The 16524-nt window shown below is 46.3% G+C and overlaps 1 protein-coding gene across 2 annotated transcripts; it reads right to left on the bottom strand.

The window, feature by feature from the left end:
- Nucleotides 1–958: 958 nt before the first annotated feature.
- Nucleotides 959–6756, bottom strand: LOC133490265 (ETS translocation variant 5-like). Of its 2 annotated transcripts, XM_061800134.1 has the most exons (13): nucleotides 6603–6756; nucleotides 6009–6074; nucleotides 5837–5921; nucleotides 5673–5720; nucleotides 5533–5583; nucleotides 4481–4577; nucleotides 4170–4406; nucleotides 2681–2949; nucleotides 2486–2551; nucleotides 2342–2410; nucleotides 2124–2275; nucleotides 1962–2063; nucleotides 959–1875 (listed from the first exon to the last, which is right to left on the bottom strand). In XM_061800134.1, exons 2-13 carry the CDS (start codon nucleotides 6054–6056, stop codon nucleotides 1642–1644), a joined length of 1458 nt encoding a protein of 485 aa, XP_061656118.1. In that variant the 5' UTR covers nucleotides 6057–6074; nucleotides 6603–6756; the 3' UTR covers nucleotides 959–1641. The 2 variants fall into 2 exon arrangements, with proteins under 2 accessions (XP_061656118.1, XP_061656114.1); XM_061800130.1 differs by having other exon boundaries at nucleotides 2342–2551.
- Between the last annotated feature and the right edge of the window lie 9768 nt (nucleotides 6757–16524).

The following is a 16524-nucleotide window of genomic DNA, read 5'->3' on the forward strand; positions in this document are numbered from 1 at the left end:
TACAATAGCTCTCCCACTACAGGTCAGTATTTCACAAAAGCTAGGAACTGTAAGGTAGCCCTGATAAATATATTGTTCTGCAGGGGTTGGTCCTGGGCCAAATTTTTTCCTGACAATTCAACCGTGGCCCAAAATTACTTTTGCATTAGGCAAACCCTTCCTTTTCCGACAAACAAAACTACTTTTTTCATCTCATTTCTACTACTTTATCATGTACAAAAACAATTTAATCAACTTATTAATTCAAAATAAGTGAATTTGGTACAGACTGCTTTTACTGTGTTACTGCTGCAACACGTGAAACAGGCAATAATGAGGCGACTGCCGTTAATCACTTATACACACACCGTCTTTTAAGACTTAAAGGTTAAATAATTGCCGTTCTAAAAACATACAATACACTTCTCTGAGCCTAATTAATGTATTAGTCATTCAAATGACATTTAGGCCTACCGTAATGATTTGGCTTTCCAAGCTGAAAATTGCTAGCTAGAAAGCCAGCAAAATGTCATTGTCAAGGCAATGAAAAGAAACGTTGCGTAGGAAATGTAGGAAGTACAAAGAAGAGTTGGGGGGGGAGCCTGCGTTCATCCTACCTGGGGTTTATAAATGCCAAGCCAACTTGTCTCATGCAATGAGGTTGCAGCCAGGACGTGGGCTGCGTGGAGGTGTCCACCGCGGCTGCCGGGGGTTTGCCGAGCTTTGGTGTGCTTGGGAGACGCAGGCCGGCGTGAGGGGTACCTCTCGACGGATCGATGGCAAAGGGGCGCTGAGACAGGCGAGGTGCATTCGGAGTGACAATTCACATTAGTTGTCACCAGTTTTATTGGGTGATTGTTCGTTGCCGACCTCTGCTGTACTGTACACAAAACCTTTGGGGGGGGGGGGGCACTAAAATTCATTTTGCTAATTAAAACCAATTACAAAGAAAATATTTGGTTGAAATGGAGAAGGAATATTTGAGTAAAATTGTTTTATTGTATCAGTGAAGATTAACAGAAGGCACATGTACAGCATGTGAAGGCCAATACTCTCCTGCAGTGATCTGCAAAGGGCATTGCTCGACCCTGACACATTAAGTGAAACTGTGCAAGTCATCAGTCTTTTTCAAAAATATATTCATATACAGAATAATTATACTACGTTTCTACACACTGAAGCGACTCTCACTCTACTATACAAAATGCAGCAAACTATGTGGACACATTGAAGCTGATTTGAAAAAAATCCTCATGCTTGGTAGCATCAAAGTGGCAGTGAATCAAAAATAGAGGCTATACTTTTTGTCATAAACAAACTGAGTTCATGTAATGATGAAAAAGATTAGCTTTCAAACACAAAAACAATACACAAATTTATAAGAGTACAGGGACGCCTAAAAAAATACAAGCATGTCCCTTTCAGTCAGGTTGAGGAGCTGCACGGCTTGGAAAGATCGTTTTTGGTGGAATCAGAGCACGTCCTCTTGACAACATTTGCTTTAAAAATGTGCATCCTCCGAGGTAAAACGGTGATTTGACCCTGCACAGTGTGTGTCTTATTTGATTGTTGGCTGCAAAAATTGTAGGGGTTCTGAGGAGGAATGTCGTTTTTAGATTTTAAACGTCACAAATCCCACATCGCTATCATCGAGACTGTGGTCTAGTAAAGGCAGCTTTCAGGGAAGGCCAGCCCCTGAATGCAATGCTCGCCTCCGTCTGCCAAGTAAGGACCCTCCTCCTCATAGAGGGGCAGAGTTAGGCCATCCTCCTCGCCGGCGGGTGGGAGGGCGTCTGGGTCGGATTTCAGACTTGGCCTCTGTTTGTCTGGGAATGCCAAGGAGAAGAGGGCCTCGGGGTTGCACACGAACTTGTAGACGTATCGCTCTCCAGCTACCTGCCAGAGGAACCAATCAGAAGAGAGAAGCTGAGCACCCATCGCTGACGTGTGCGTCAGTGAGAGTTTACATTTGACCTTTATACCTTCTGCATGATGCCCTTCTCATAGTAGTACCTCAGTGAGCGGCTCAGCTTGTCGTAGTTCATGGCAGGTCGGTTCTTCTGGATCCCCCAGAGCCGAGCCACCTGGATTGCGAGAAGAAAATGTAAGATTTGGAACATTCAGTGCCACGTGTGACAGCTAACCTCTTCAGAGTCAATGAGTTTGAATTCCATATTACGCCCTGTCCACATGATCAGATGTGCGTTGGCCGGGTTGTCCAGCAGTGTGAGCAAGAACTGCCACAGCTGCAGGGAGCCACGACGCTGGTACAGCAAACCATCCTGCTTTACTTTACCTGCACGTACAGAACAAAGACATTTTAGTCAGAATCATTGGCCAGGCGACCAGTCGTTGCTCTTACCCTCCAGTCTGTCTGGCACAACACAAGTGTCGTCATAGTAGAAGGGTGCTTCTGTGTCACGAGCAAATCCTACCAGTGGAGAATGAGATGAACAACAAGTCCACACTGAAGCATGACTGAGAAGGAAAACAGACCCGCCCTCACCTGCACCACCGTTCGGGTACAAGACTGACGTTTTGCCAAAGGATGACGACTGGCAAGTTTGAACCTCTACAAGATACAAAGGTGAAATGCGACATTTTAATGGATTGAGTAGCCTTGTCCAGGTGCTACCCTTCACCGAACTGAACTGAACTGATTGGTGAAAATGGGGCTTTAGCTATCCAGTTCATTACACACCTGTGTCAAGGGCAAAGTCCCTTGGCTCTTGTTTGATGGCGACCTGGTTGAAGGTCGCCATGCTAGAACCACGGGCCACTTTCTGTGGATAACGCGGATCCACCATCTCCTGTTTGCAAATGCCTCCACCACCAACTGGAACCAGAGGCTCTGACAGGTGTCGCTGATACAACGGACAGGTCGCGTCGCTCGAGTGAGGGTGGAGCACGTTCGCCGTTTTCTTTCCCGGTAGAAAGGACAAACATGGTTCTGATGTCGACTGCTGAAACCTGAAAGGACATTTGCAGATTTACATACTGGTAAATACAGTGAAACCCCTACTGTAAAGATGAACTCCCCTGAGGTCGTAACATTTTTGAAAAATCCCTCGAAAGTCTGAAGTCAACTAGTGTCCCAGAAGTGATTTTGTTCAACCTGGGTCTCTGGAGTGCCTGCCCTTCCATCAAGTGTGAACTTAAACAATCAAGTAAATCTTTTGTTTGTGGCCTATTTTTGAAAACACGGCTGTGAGAGAGCCATTCTGAATTTTGCCCAATTGTGACATCACAAATTGCAACAATAACCATGCCACACCATGTTGCTCAGTCCTCCTCCCACCTTTCAAGCACCAGCCCGACTACATTACATGGTCTGAAACACGTTATCACGTTAAAGTTGGACGCACAGAATAGCGTTAGCATATAAGCAGCACATACTCGCTTGCTCGGACAAAGGTGTCGACGCAGTGGGGGTGGGAGAAATGCGTGTTTGGCGATGTGTCTGCACATACACTGACTAATGCGTAGTTTGACAAGGGTGGGGGACTCAGTCACATGACTTGCCTCGAGTCAGATTTAAGTTGTCACTTTTAGGACTTGGACTTGCTTGGCTAAAACTTACAAAACACTCGACTTTGACTGTAATCCTGAGACTTGACTTAGACTTGAAACACGTGACTTGACAATTCTTGTTTGTTTCAAGTTGAAACCTGCATTTTCAACATAGTGTGGCATTTGTTTTGTTTTTTTAAGAAAAGTATTTTTTGTGTAGTATGCGCAAAACCGGCAACCCACCAGAATGCTATGACGTGGAGTACAGAGGCCACCTCTGGAAGCAAGTATTATGGTGAGAGCTCCAAAGATGATTACATTTGGATTCAAGAATTATGTTTTTGATGAAATCGGGGAAAAAGACAACGGCAACATGCAAGGTTTGCAGCAACTACGACATCTAACTTCTTCCATCACTACAAAACCCACAAAGACAGGTAAGCTATGTTAACTTGACATTTTAGCTAGCTGATAGCTGGTCAAACATTAACTATGCTTCATAGTCGGTTATGTGTTTATGTAATCGATCGATACAAATAAAAACTATGGGTCAATATCACTACAAAGTGCATTTTGTGTCCTTATCAGAATAATTCAGCCATCATGTATGTTTCCTTCAAAGGTTAATGTATATGCCTTTTGGCAAATGTTAAATGGACTAAAAAAAGATTTGCACTCACCTCTGCTCTGAACTAAAGGCTGCAGCGAGGCAGCCAATGGGAGAGTGGGGCAATTCAAACTGATGGCTTTGATTGCCCTGTGGCATGCGGTGGTGATGGGTGGGGCAGCCGGACATTAATGTTAGTTGCCTCGTGGGACTGTCAGAGAGTCCCCGCTGCTGGGGCGCGGCTCCAGTCAGACGGACGGCGGCGGGCGCAGTGGCACGCTTGAATTCAGCTGCTTTTCTGTCACGGGTACTGTGGAGAAGATGAGGAACTTTGACAAATTCTACCCCCTATAAATGACGTGCTCTTCCAGACAGGTGTCCTACCTGTTGCTGTAAAGGCACACGTCTGCGTGACGCGTCCTGGAGGGGGACAGATCTTTGGTTGGGCTGGACTCTCGCTTCACTTTGCTGATTGGCGGCCCTTGAAACATCACGGCAAACACGAAATAGGAATAAAACACCACAATAAAATGCCACTTTTGCTTCCATCCCGTTTTTCTTTGTGTCACAAAACATTGTGAATCATCTCTCCCTCACCATCTCTCTCAACCCAACCAATCGAGGTAGACGACTGTCACACACTAAGTCTGGGGTTTGCTCAAGGTTTCTTCCTTAGGGGGAGTTTTTCCTTGCCTCCATTCACCAGGCGCGTGTCCATGTGGAGTTTAGTTTTATTTAACTTTAAGGCAATTGAGAACAGATTCTCATTTGCAATGCCGACCCGGCAGCAGACAGCAGAGTAAAACAAAGCAAAATAAAAGCAAATATAAATTCATAGACAACAAACTGTACAGTGTGATTATAGAAAGTGGCTCTTTTAATAAATGAGGCGTGTGATTCTAGAGTTGTGCCCTGAAAAAAACTGAACTGAATTTAATTAAATAGAAGAAAGTTTACCTGGCAAGAAAGTGGACATATTACGGAAAAAAAAAATACACACTAATTTTCCTGTGTACAAATAGATCCTGCCCACCCATCAAGTGTGAAAATAAACAAGCAAGTAATTATTTTGTTTATAACCTATTTCTGAAAATAAGTCAGCTATTCTGCACTTCCGCCGAAATCGTATGTAACAGTAGGACTAATTGACATAATAACCGCCCCAACATGTAGTTTCTCCACAAAGATGTAGACATGTGAAGGTGGCGGAGGTATTTGTGTTTGGCGATGCGGCCATGCACCATATGCACACACCAGTACACTGTACTTTACACACAAAGGACTGCCTCCGCAAGTAAAAGTGTTTTTTCCTTGGGCTATTTTTACAAAAACATCACACAGACATGTTTTTTTTTTGTTTTCTTAAAAAACATGTCTCCTTTCAATAATTACTGTGTTCCTCACAAAGCTCGTTTCAGGCTCTGTGATCAACTCACAGTTATTGGACTGGAAATCTGGGACAAACTGCTCATCATCAGGAGCCTGAGCTGTGGAGGCAGGGAGCACAAAAGGGAACAAAGAGGTCAGATGGTACATACCAATGCATACTAATGTCCCACAATGCATTGTGCTGTACCTTCTGCTATCCAGATTTCCTGAAGCTGGCTCAGATCTTGGAAAAGTTCTGCAAACCAGAAATGCAATTACAGCTATAGGACACGCATAAACACAACAAAGTATTTTATCCAGAATTCTCACACATTCTGCAGATTTTTGGGAGGTAAGAAATTGTGCGCATACCCTCTGTGTCTTGAGCCAAGCCAGCATCCATGAACTTTCTTTTCCTGTCGCTGAGGCACCGCTCTTTTCCCTCTGAGTGACATTTCTGTGCACAAACGGATCGGTTCCAACATCAACTGAAATTCTTTAATTCCTTCAAAAAAACAAACAGCAACTTGCGGTCCAAACTCACACTCTCTGGTACCACAAAGGGGACCTGTTGGTCATAAAAGCAGTCCATGCTGCAGAAGTCTTCACCCTGGAAAATATACATACACATTGGAAGGGTTGTCACCTTTTCAAAATTATGTATTGCTATTTGATTGTCTGTTAGTTTACGGGATTATACAATAACGACTTAATTTGTAATGTAACGTAGATATTGAGTAAAACTGGAGCCATAATATTCCAATAGTAAAAAAACAAAAATAAAAGGGCGAATGAAGTTGAAGTGCGAGGGGCGGAGGGATGTTGTTTTTCACAATGAAGTGAAACTTGATCCCGGCAGGAGAGAACGTTAGTGGCGGGGGGGTTGGGGGGGGGGAGCAGCTCGCCATTAAGTAATTTAACACAAAGGCACGAGGGAAAATTCCCAAAAAAAACACACTCGCAAACGCGGTTGGGTTTGAAACGAAGTGGTTAAAAAATAAAAATTAAAACAATGGACGCGCTGTTGCCTCTCCGTCAGAAAATGGCGAACGACTTTACACGCATCTGCTTTAACGAAGAAGCCATGGCACGACTGCAAAATAAAAGCATATGAATTCAAAAATAACGCAGGTCTCACCTGTTCCTCAACTGTGTGAAAGTGAAACTCGACTTGGGCTTCTAGCCCGACATTCCCCGCAGAGCTTCAACTAAAAACGCGACTGCGGAATGTTCCCAACGGAGACGCCTCCGCACTCGATGTGAGCCGAGCCTAGTGCTGCCTGCCCATTGGCTCACATATGTGTCAGTCAAAGACAACCAATCGCCTTAGCGAGCGCTATTCGGGTCCCCCCCTCTCTAATTTTTTTGTGAATGGCCGCGCTTCATTCATCGGTCCAAAGTTCTCTTAAAGGGCCAGCCGTGCCATACGTAATGACGTAGCTCTACATGTTAAGGTACTACAATTAAAAATAAAAAAAAGGTGAAAAAAGGTGGGAAAAAACACGTTGAAAGAAGGACTTATATAATTTCTCGTGTGCTCCAACGCCCAAGGTGGGCTCGTTGCTGGTGTTGTTGGGTGCAATAAAAACTTTCACCACTAGATGGCACACGTTGTATTCTAACAATATCCATCCATCCATTTTCTGAGCTGCTTCTCCTCACTAGGGTCGCGGGCGTGCTGGAGCCTATCCCAGCTATCATCGGGCAGGAGGCGGGGTACACCCCGAACTGGTTGCCAGCCAAACGCAGGGCACAAACAAACAAACAACCATTCGCACTCACAGTCACACCTACGGGTAATTTAGAGTCTCCAATTAATGCATGTTTTTGGGATGCGGGAGGAAACCGGAGTGCCCGAAGAAAACCCACGCAGGCACGGGGAGAACATGCAAACTCCACACAGGTGGGGCCGGGGATTGAACCCGCGTCCTCAGAACTGGGAGGCTGACGCTCTAACCCATCGTCCACCGTGCCGCCTATTCTAACAATACATTCTGCTAAACTCAGCTCACTTCTTGTACGGTACACATTTTAATTTCATGTTATATACAGTACATAGCTGAAATGTATATTTACATACATCGACACATATATACATTTGCGTGCACCGTATTTGCGTATATACTACTCAGAAAAAGTTAAGGATATTCAACTTCATAAAATGCCTTTTACAGGTGAACTTCATTTGACCTTTCAGTACTAGCTAGCATGGGCCTATGAATTGTAACAAGATTTGCAAACAAAACAAAAATGCACAGTTGGTATTTGACAAAAAAAATAAATCAATCAAACCACCTCTATAATAAAATAGAGGATATTATTGGATAGAGATTTGAAACAAGAATAAAATGAGCCCTAGTTTGTAAGAATGAGTTAAGGATTATGTATTTTATGCTACTTTTTATGTCATGAATCAGCCCAAATTGACTTGTCCAGAAGTCAATAGGAAATTTGTGACCAAAACCTTGACTCTTTGGTAGAAAAATGCCCATATATTTCTTATTAGTTGAGATAGCTTGATGAAATTCGAAATGTCAGAAAGCTCTATCAATTCTCTATTGAATAAAGACATCCATCCATCCATTCCCTTACCCAATTATCCTCACAAGGGACACGGGTGTCTCAGCTGACTTCGGGGCGGGGTGCACCCTGAACGTAACTTTAAGACAAGAATGGCTGGAAATTCAAAATGTATTGATTTGAATTATAATAGAGTGAAACCCTTATCTTTCCATTTACCGATCATTTTGCCTGACAAACATCAGTTTGGGTTCACTTTAATAACATAAATGAGCTTATCTGAAATAAAGCGTGCAGTTATTATTAGGGCCATAACTTACCACTTTGTGCTGTCCCTGGGTTCAATCATTTTAATCCTAGTATGTTTTTGTTTAAATCCATAATTCAGAAATTTGTCTAGGGCATATTGAATGATGACAACTGTAAATTATTTGTCTCTTTTCCAGAAGCATTATATCATGTTTGTTTCTGGGCAGACATGAATCTAAAAGGTCTCTTTCCCCCCAAACAGTTTTAATTGCACAAGCTGACACTTTAGGGGGTTTCAGGTGCCAAACATAAAAAGTAAATTACTTGTATTGACTGAAAAATGCATGAAAATAAATGGGTTGTATAGAATAAAGTGACAGATGTCACAAATAGATTAAACAATGACTTTTTTAAATAATGGACTGACAAAAATAAGCACATCGTGTCATTGATCCTATATAATAAAGAAAATGAAATCAATTAAAACATAAGTCATCTGCAATCAGGTCTGCGGCCATTGCAATGACTGACATATCATAATCCTCTGCATTGTCATTGTACGTTTCACCAATATTTCCATTCCAGTAAGCAACTTCATCCTTTTCCCCTTTAACTTCAACTTCTCCATTCTTCCATTGTAGATAACTGCCTGACCATACTCGCACTTAACGTAACAAACGTTCCGGCCGACACAAGCGGCTTGTCCAAGCGGTACCACGGCCCACCTGCCTTACGTAGGATACTCGATTCCTCGTCTCCTTTTATGACCCCAGTGTCTCTCCTCATCCTCAGTGTTTCCGCCAAGCCAGCCGCCTGTCCTCGCCACTGCCTGCCGCACGTCCCTTCCTCCAATGCCCGCCAACACATCTCAAGGACCACTTCCGTTACCTACTCTAATAAACTGTTCATCATAACCTATCCGCGCCCACCTGCTCTTGGGTCCAGCTCCTCTCCATTTGTGACCCAGCAACCCCGGAGGCGCTTAAGAACGCACTCACCCTCCAAGGCGCCCACATAGGACGTCAGGACAAGACTTTGCAATAAATAACAGAAACTCTACACTCCCTTTTGCAACAGGTCTCCTCCTTTCGTAAAAATTGCAATGCTTTCAACTCCAAGTAAGTACCCATTCTGAGCCCGCAGCCTCCGAGCCACCCCGCTTCCCTTACAAAGAACCTCACGTGCCTCCACCTGAACCCTACTCTGGGGACTTAGGCGCTTGTAGCCAATTTCTTCTTAACTGGACGCTGGTTTTCAACCCTCAACCTTACAGTTATCCCACCAAACAACCCAAGGTAGCATATGTCACTAACCTCCTCCGCGGCAAACCAGCTAAATGGTCCACTTCCTTATGGCACAACTCCTCCCCGGTACTCCAGTCATTTGACTCCTTTTCCTCTGCAAGTATTCGATCACCCCATTCAGGGCAAAGAAGCCACCCGGCTCCTCCTGACACTCACTCAGGGCGCTAAATCCGTAGCAGAGTACTCGATTGAGTTCCACATACTTGCGGGTGGGATGATACTGCGCTTAGGGTTTTTTTTTTCGAACGGCTTTTCTGAACAACTCAAGGACGAGCTCACGGTCCGGGACAAGCCCTCCTTTCTCGAGGATCTCATCACCCTTTCCATCCGTCTGGATAACAGACTGCGAAAGAGAGCACGAGAGAGGGGGGTCTGCTCGCGTAAAGTCCCTTTACGCACCCGATGAGCCCATGTAAATTGGAAAAACACATTTAGATCCCCAGGAGCGTCAGCGTCATGTCATCCCGCAGCTGTGCATCTATTGCGGTCAATCAGGTCATTTCATTTCCTCTTGCCCCCTGCGACCAAAAGACCAGGCTCACAGTGATCCGAGAGCTTCGTGGTGAGCCAAAGCTCCATTTCCTCTAGCTCTTCCTCCCACATGACCGTTCCCGCTTGCGTTCTAGTTTCTGCTCATAACACCCACATTACAGCCCTTATCGATTCCGGTGCCGATGAAAATTTTATTCATGAAGGTATAGTTTACAAGCTCCAAATCCCTCTCCAACCACTTCCGTCCCCAAAGAAAGTCACAGCCCTGGACGGCTGAGTCATTTCCCCTGTCACCCACCAAAGTGAGCCTATCACGCTACTTAATCCCGGCAATCACCGCGAGAACATTTCACTCTTTGTTATTCCTTCCCCTGAGACCCCCTTAGTTCTTGGAATTCCCTGGCTCAAACATCACAACCCCGCCATAGACTGGACTGAACGGAACAGAGGATAGGTACACAGGCAGGCAATTCACAAAAGGCAACAGTATCCAAAAACATGAGGCAAAAAGGCGAGGTCGATAATCGGAACAAGGAAACAAGGAATGCTGGAACGTGACGACAAGGTACAACGAACTGGCGACGAGAAAGAATGAGACACGAGGTTAAATGCAAGGGGTAATTAGGGTGAACGAGACACAGGTGGTGAAGATGCTCTCAGGAGCAGGTGTGTATGAAACAGGGGGAAGACAAAAACCGGAACACACACCCATGACAATACACCCCCCGCCCCTTAACGGCCGGCCCCAGATGGCCCCGGAGCCCCTGGATGCGCAACGTGGAAGTCCCGAATGAGCAAGTCATCCACGATAAACGCAGACGGCACCCATGAACGTTCCTCAGGCCCGTAGCCCTTCCAGTCCACAAGATATTGAAAACCCCTCCCCCTCCGACGAGATGACAACAGCCGCTTCACAGAGAAGACAGGGCCCCCATCCACAAACCAGGAAGGAGGAGGGGGCCTGGAAGGCGGGACCAGAGGGGACTACCGGGCTGGCTTGAGTAGGCTGACGTGAAAAGCAGGGTGGACCCGCATCGACCTTGGGAGCCTAAGCTTCACGGTGACAGGGTTGATTATTTTTGTGATGGGGAAGGGCCCAACAGACCTGGGAGCGAGCTTCTTGGACTCCACCCGGAGTGGAATATGTTTGGTAGAGAGCCAAACTCGCTGACCCACTTTGTAGTTCGGGGCCGGTGTCCTCCGACGGTCAGCAGCGGTCTTGTAGGACCGTCCCTGGGGCAGCAGCATCTGGCGGGCTCGCTCCCAGGTCCTCCTGCAGCGTCTCACCAAGGTCAATGCCGCTGGAACTGTAGATTCTGGGGCTATGGCAGGAAATAAAGATGGTTGGTAACCATGCACAACGTGAAAAGGCGATAGACCAGTGGATGCAGAGGGGAGGGAATTGTGAGAGAATTCGACCCAAACCAGTTTCTGAGACCCGGATCGCGGCTCCTGTGAAGTGAGACATCGGAGCCCAGTCTCCAGGTCCTGATTCAGCCTCTCGTCTCAATGTCCCAAACAAAAGCAGAAACGAAACATGACTTGGGCAAAATGGTTTTAGGGTCGGACAAAGAATTCTCTGCGCAGAAAATGCGCGATAAAGCATCTGGCTTACCATTTTTAGAACCAGGTCGGTAGGATAACGTGAAATTGAATCTAGTCAAAAACAGAGCCTGCCTCGCATTTAGCAGACTTAAAATATTCCAGGTTCTTGTGATCTGTCCATACTAAAAACGGAGTATGTGCCCCCTCTAGCCAGTACCTCCACTCCACCAAAGCCACCTTGACTGCCAGCAGTTCACGGTCACCAATGTCATAATTTCTCTCAGCTGGGGTCAGTTTTTTGGAGCGATAAACACAAGGATGTAACTTACCTTCCTTGAGAGATTTCTGGGAGAGCACTGCTCCTATACCGGCATCAGACGCATCAACTTCTACCACACACTGCTGTTTGAGATCTGGCAAAGTAAGGATGGGAGCGGAGGTAAAGCTCGATTTAAGTTTCTGAAAAGCTGCCTGACAAAGCGGGTTCCATACAAAAGGTCTGTGTGGTGAGGTAAGAACATGCAAAGGCGAGGCTATAGAACTGAAATTTCTAATGAACTTTCTGTAGAAATTAGCGAACCCTAAGAACCTTTGTATGTCTTTGCGTGACGTGGGAGTGGGCCAATTAGTCACAGCATCAACTTTGCAAGGGTCCATCTTGATTTCACCTGGAGCCAGCACGAACCCCAGAAAAGAAAGAAACGGACGCCTTGTGGAACTCACAATTCTCAGCCTTGACATATAGTTCTGCAGTAACTGCTGCAACGCAGAGCGGACATGAATGATGTGAGTTTCCTCATCTGGGGAGAATATCAAAATATCGTCTAAATATACAAAAACATTCACATTCAACATGTCACACAGGACATCATTGACAAAGTTCTGGAACACAGCTGGAGCGTTAGTTAGACCAAAAGGCATCACCAAATACTCATAATGTCCCGTTGGTGTGTTGAATGCTGTTTTCCATTAATCCCCCTCCTTTATCCTAACTAAATTATATGCATTTCTTAAGTCTAGTTTGGTGAAAATCTTGGCTCCCTCCAGGAACTCAAAGGCGGTGGAGATGAGAGGAAGAGGGTACCTGTTTTTCACAGTTATGTCGTTGAGACCCCAGTAATCGATACAGGGTCAAAGAGTCTTGTCCTTCTTGTCCACAAAGAAAAATCCGGCTCCCGCAGGGGATAAATATAGGCGAATAATCCCGGCTGCCAGGGATTCATCCACATACTCCTTCATAGCCTTGCGTTTACATTACATTACATTACATTACACAGTGGCAGTCTGAACCAAAGTACAAGTGTACGAGAGTTCGACCTTCCATCATCGAAATATCTAATATAGATTAATTTACCTTTGCCAATTCTGTTTTCAACCATAAAAAAAAAAAAGCAAGTCTATTAAAGCAGATTAATCAGATCCCAAATGTCAAAATTAAAACTCAGCACTCTATTTTGCAAACAAACAAATACATGAATACCATTACCGAAAGATTGAAGTGGATAGTTTATGTATGGACAATACGTCCTCTTGCATGCTATTTATATTATATATTTATATTTCCTATATCCACAATTGGCCGGCACGGTGGGCCTGTACGTTGGGGTTCACCCCGGTGGACGAGAGGGGAGCCTCCCTCTGCCTTCGGGTGGGGAGACGGGTCCTGACTGTTGTTTGTGCCTATGCACCAAACAGCAGTTCAGAGTACCCACCCTTTTTGGAGTCCTTGGAGGGGGTACTGGAGAGGGCTCCCGCTGGGGACTCCATCATTTTGCTGGGGGACTTCAATGCTCACGTGGGCAATGACAGTGAGACCTGGAAGGGCGTGATTGGGAGGAACGGCCCCCCCGATCAGAACCCAAGCAGTGTTCTTTTATTGGACTTCTGTGGTCATCACGAATTGTCCATAACGAACACCATGTTCAAGCATAAGGGTGTCCACACGTGTACTTGGGACCAGGACACCCTTGGTCGCAGTTCAATGATCGACATTGTGGTCGTGTCATTGGACTTGCGGCCGCATGTCTTGGACACTCGGGTGAAGAGAGGGGCGGAGCTGTCAACTGATCACCACCTGGTGGTGAGTTGGCTCCGATGGTGGGGGAAGATGCCGGTCCGACGTGGCAGGCCCAAACTTATTGTGAGGGTCTGCTGGGAACGTCTGGCGGAATCCCCTGTCAGAAGGAGTTTCAACTCCCACCTCCGACAGAACTTTGCTCATCTTCCGGGGGAGGCGGGGGACATCGAGTCCGTGTGGACCATGTTCCGCGCCTCTATTACTGAGGCGGCCGACCGCAGCTGTGGCCGTAAGGTGGTTGGTGCCTGTCGTGGCGGCAATCCCCGAACCTGTTGGTGGACACCAACGGTGAGGGATGCCGTCAAGCTGAAGAAGGAGTCCTATCGGGCCTTTTTGGCCTGTAGGACTCCTGAGGCAGGTGATGGGTACTGGCTAGCCAAGCGGAATGCAGCTTTGGTGGTCGCGAAAGCAAAAACTCGGGCATGGGAGGAGTTCGGTGAGGCCATGGAGAAAGACTTCCGGACGGCTTCGAGGAAATTATGGTCCTCCAAATCCAAATCTCCAAATCTGAGACCATGGTCCTCAGTCGGAAAAGGGTGGCGTGCCCTCTCCAGGTCAGGGATGAGATCCTGCCCCAAGTGGAGGAGTTCAAGTATCTTGGGGTCTTGTTCACGAGTGAGGGAAGAATGGAACGGGAGATCGATAGGCGGATCGGTGCAGCGTCTGCAGTGATGCGGACTTTGTATCAGTCCGTTGTGGTAAAGAAGGAGCTAAGCCAAAAGGTGAAGCTCTCGATTTACCGGTCGATCTACGTTCCTACCCTCACCTATGGTCACGAGCTGTGGGTCGTGACCGAAAGAACAAGATCCCGGATACAAGCGGCCGAAATGAGTTTCCTCCGCAGGGTGTCCGGGCTCTCCCTTAGAGATAGGGTGAGAAGCTCGGTCATCCGGGGGGATCTCAGAGTAGAGCCGCTGCTCCTTCACATCGAGAGGAGCCAGATGAGGTGGCTGGGGAATCTGATTTGGATGCCTCTCGGACGCCTCCCTTGTGTGGTGTTCCGCGCACGTCCCACCCGGAGGAGACCCCGGGGACGACCCAGGACACGCTGGAGAGACTACATCCTTCGGCTGTCCTGGGAACGCATTGGGATCCCCCCGGAAGAGATAGATGAAGTGGGAGAGGGAAGTCTGGGCGTCCCTGCTAAAGCTACTGCCCCCGCGACCCGACCTCGGATAAGCGGTAGAAAATGGATGGATGGATGGATATATATACACACACGGAGGGGGGGGGGTTGGGACAGGGGACATGTCCCCTGCACTTATTCAGAGGGCTGTTTTTGTTCCATGCAGTTTTTTACCTACTTTATCCTTCCATCCATCCAGCCATCCATTTTCTGAGCAACTTCTCCCCATTAGGGTCGCGGGCGTGCTGGAGCCTATCCCAGCTATCATCGGGCAGGAGGCGGGGCACACCCTGAACTGGTTGCCAGCCAATCGCAGGGCACATACAAACAAACAACCATTCGCACTCACAGTGAATGTAGAGTTGTCAATTAACCTACCATGCATGTTTTTGGGATGTGAGAGGAAACCGGAGTGCCTGGAGAAAACCCACGCAGGCACGGGGAGAACATGCAAACTCCACACAGGCGGGGACCAGGGATTGAACCCGGGTCCTCAGAACTGCTCTAACCAGTCGCCCACCGTGCCGCCGAAATCGGAATCCAACAGTTCAAAACTTTTTTTTTGTTTAACCTGTCTTGTTCAGCTTCATGGCCCTGCAGAATGGGGGACCTGTATGTCTTTGTGCTGGAACAGGGGAGTTTGAAATACTCCCTCTGCTTAATTGTTTAAATTATCGGTAATCTGATGTTTATTAAAAATGCAGCCGGACAGAAAAGGGTTTTAAGGGGACAGACAAGGGGGACAGAGTGGACAAGTGAATTATGGGTGAAAACCACATCAGAGCAATAGGGAGACAGTCTGGATATTTAAACACAAGTAACATTACAAGTTATTTGTAGATTGTGGGGTGGGGGGAGGGTTTAGAGGGGGGGGGGGGGGGCACGCGGTGAGGACATGCAATAACTCACCAAGACAACCAGATAAGAGAGGACAGAAAAGGGCAGGACAGGATCTGGGAAAATGAGCAAGGCAGTGCTACTGTCGAGTGGTGCGGTGGGATTCTGTTTGTCGAAACAGCTGTAAGAACCTGTGAGATGATATGTTCGTATAACCTGTGTTGTTATAAGTCATCCCAGCACTAGTAACTAAAGTCTATAGTGTTTCTATTGAACTTATTAGTGAATGAACACCATGTCATATGCATGTTAGTCAACTGGTGTACGCAGTTGCTGAGCCGGCACATTTTTTTAACAAGGGATGGAGGCGGTCAATTCCACTTTGTTCCCATGTGCTGCAGTAAAGGGGTATTTTGTTCATCTCAAAATCGGGATCGTGCCAGATTGGGGAGGAATGATATGGTGCTAACTGAGATTGTGTGGGTCCAAGATTTTTCCACCAAGCTGATAAAGTGGCAGCAATAATCGGATTCTTAAAACAATTGTGGCGTTTGAGACTTGTGCTGATAAATGGGAGGTCTGAAACTTTGGTGCTATTGCCATCTATCTGTTCTCATTCCAGCTAAAATTGTTGTTCAGCATTTGGATGTAACCATTTAAGGAGGTATTGTATTTGGCTAACTAAGTAATTGCGTTTGAAGTTGGGTGCGTCAAGTCCCCCTTCCGTTTTACCTTTCTGAAGGGTGGCTACACTAATTTTATTTTTCTTATTTTTAGAGTCAAAATGCAAAATGGCAGTCTAACATTTGGAACCATTTTAATGTGGGTTTGAAAGGGATAATTGAAAATAAATAGTTAATTTGCGGTAACGTTTTCATTTTTACTGCAGCTATACATCAGTATAGTGTGT

This window comes from Phyllopteryx taeniolatus, chromosome 1, assembly GCF_024500385.1.
Source record: "Phyllopteryx taeniolatus isolate TA_2022b chromosome 1, UOR_Ptae_1.2, whole genome shotgun sequence".
NCBI classification, from domain to species: Eukaryota; Metazoa; Chordata; class Actinopteri; order Syngnathiformes; family Syngnathidae; genus Phyllopteryx; species Phyllopteryx taeniolatus.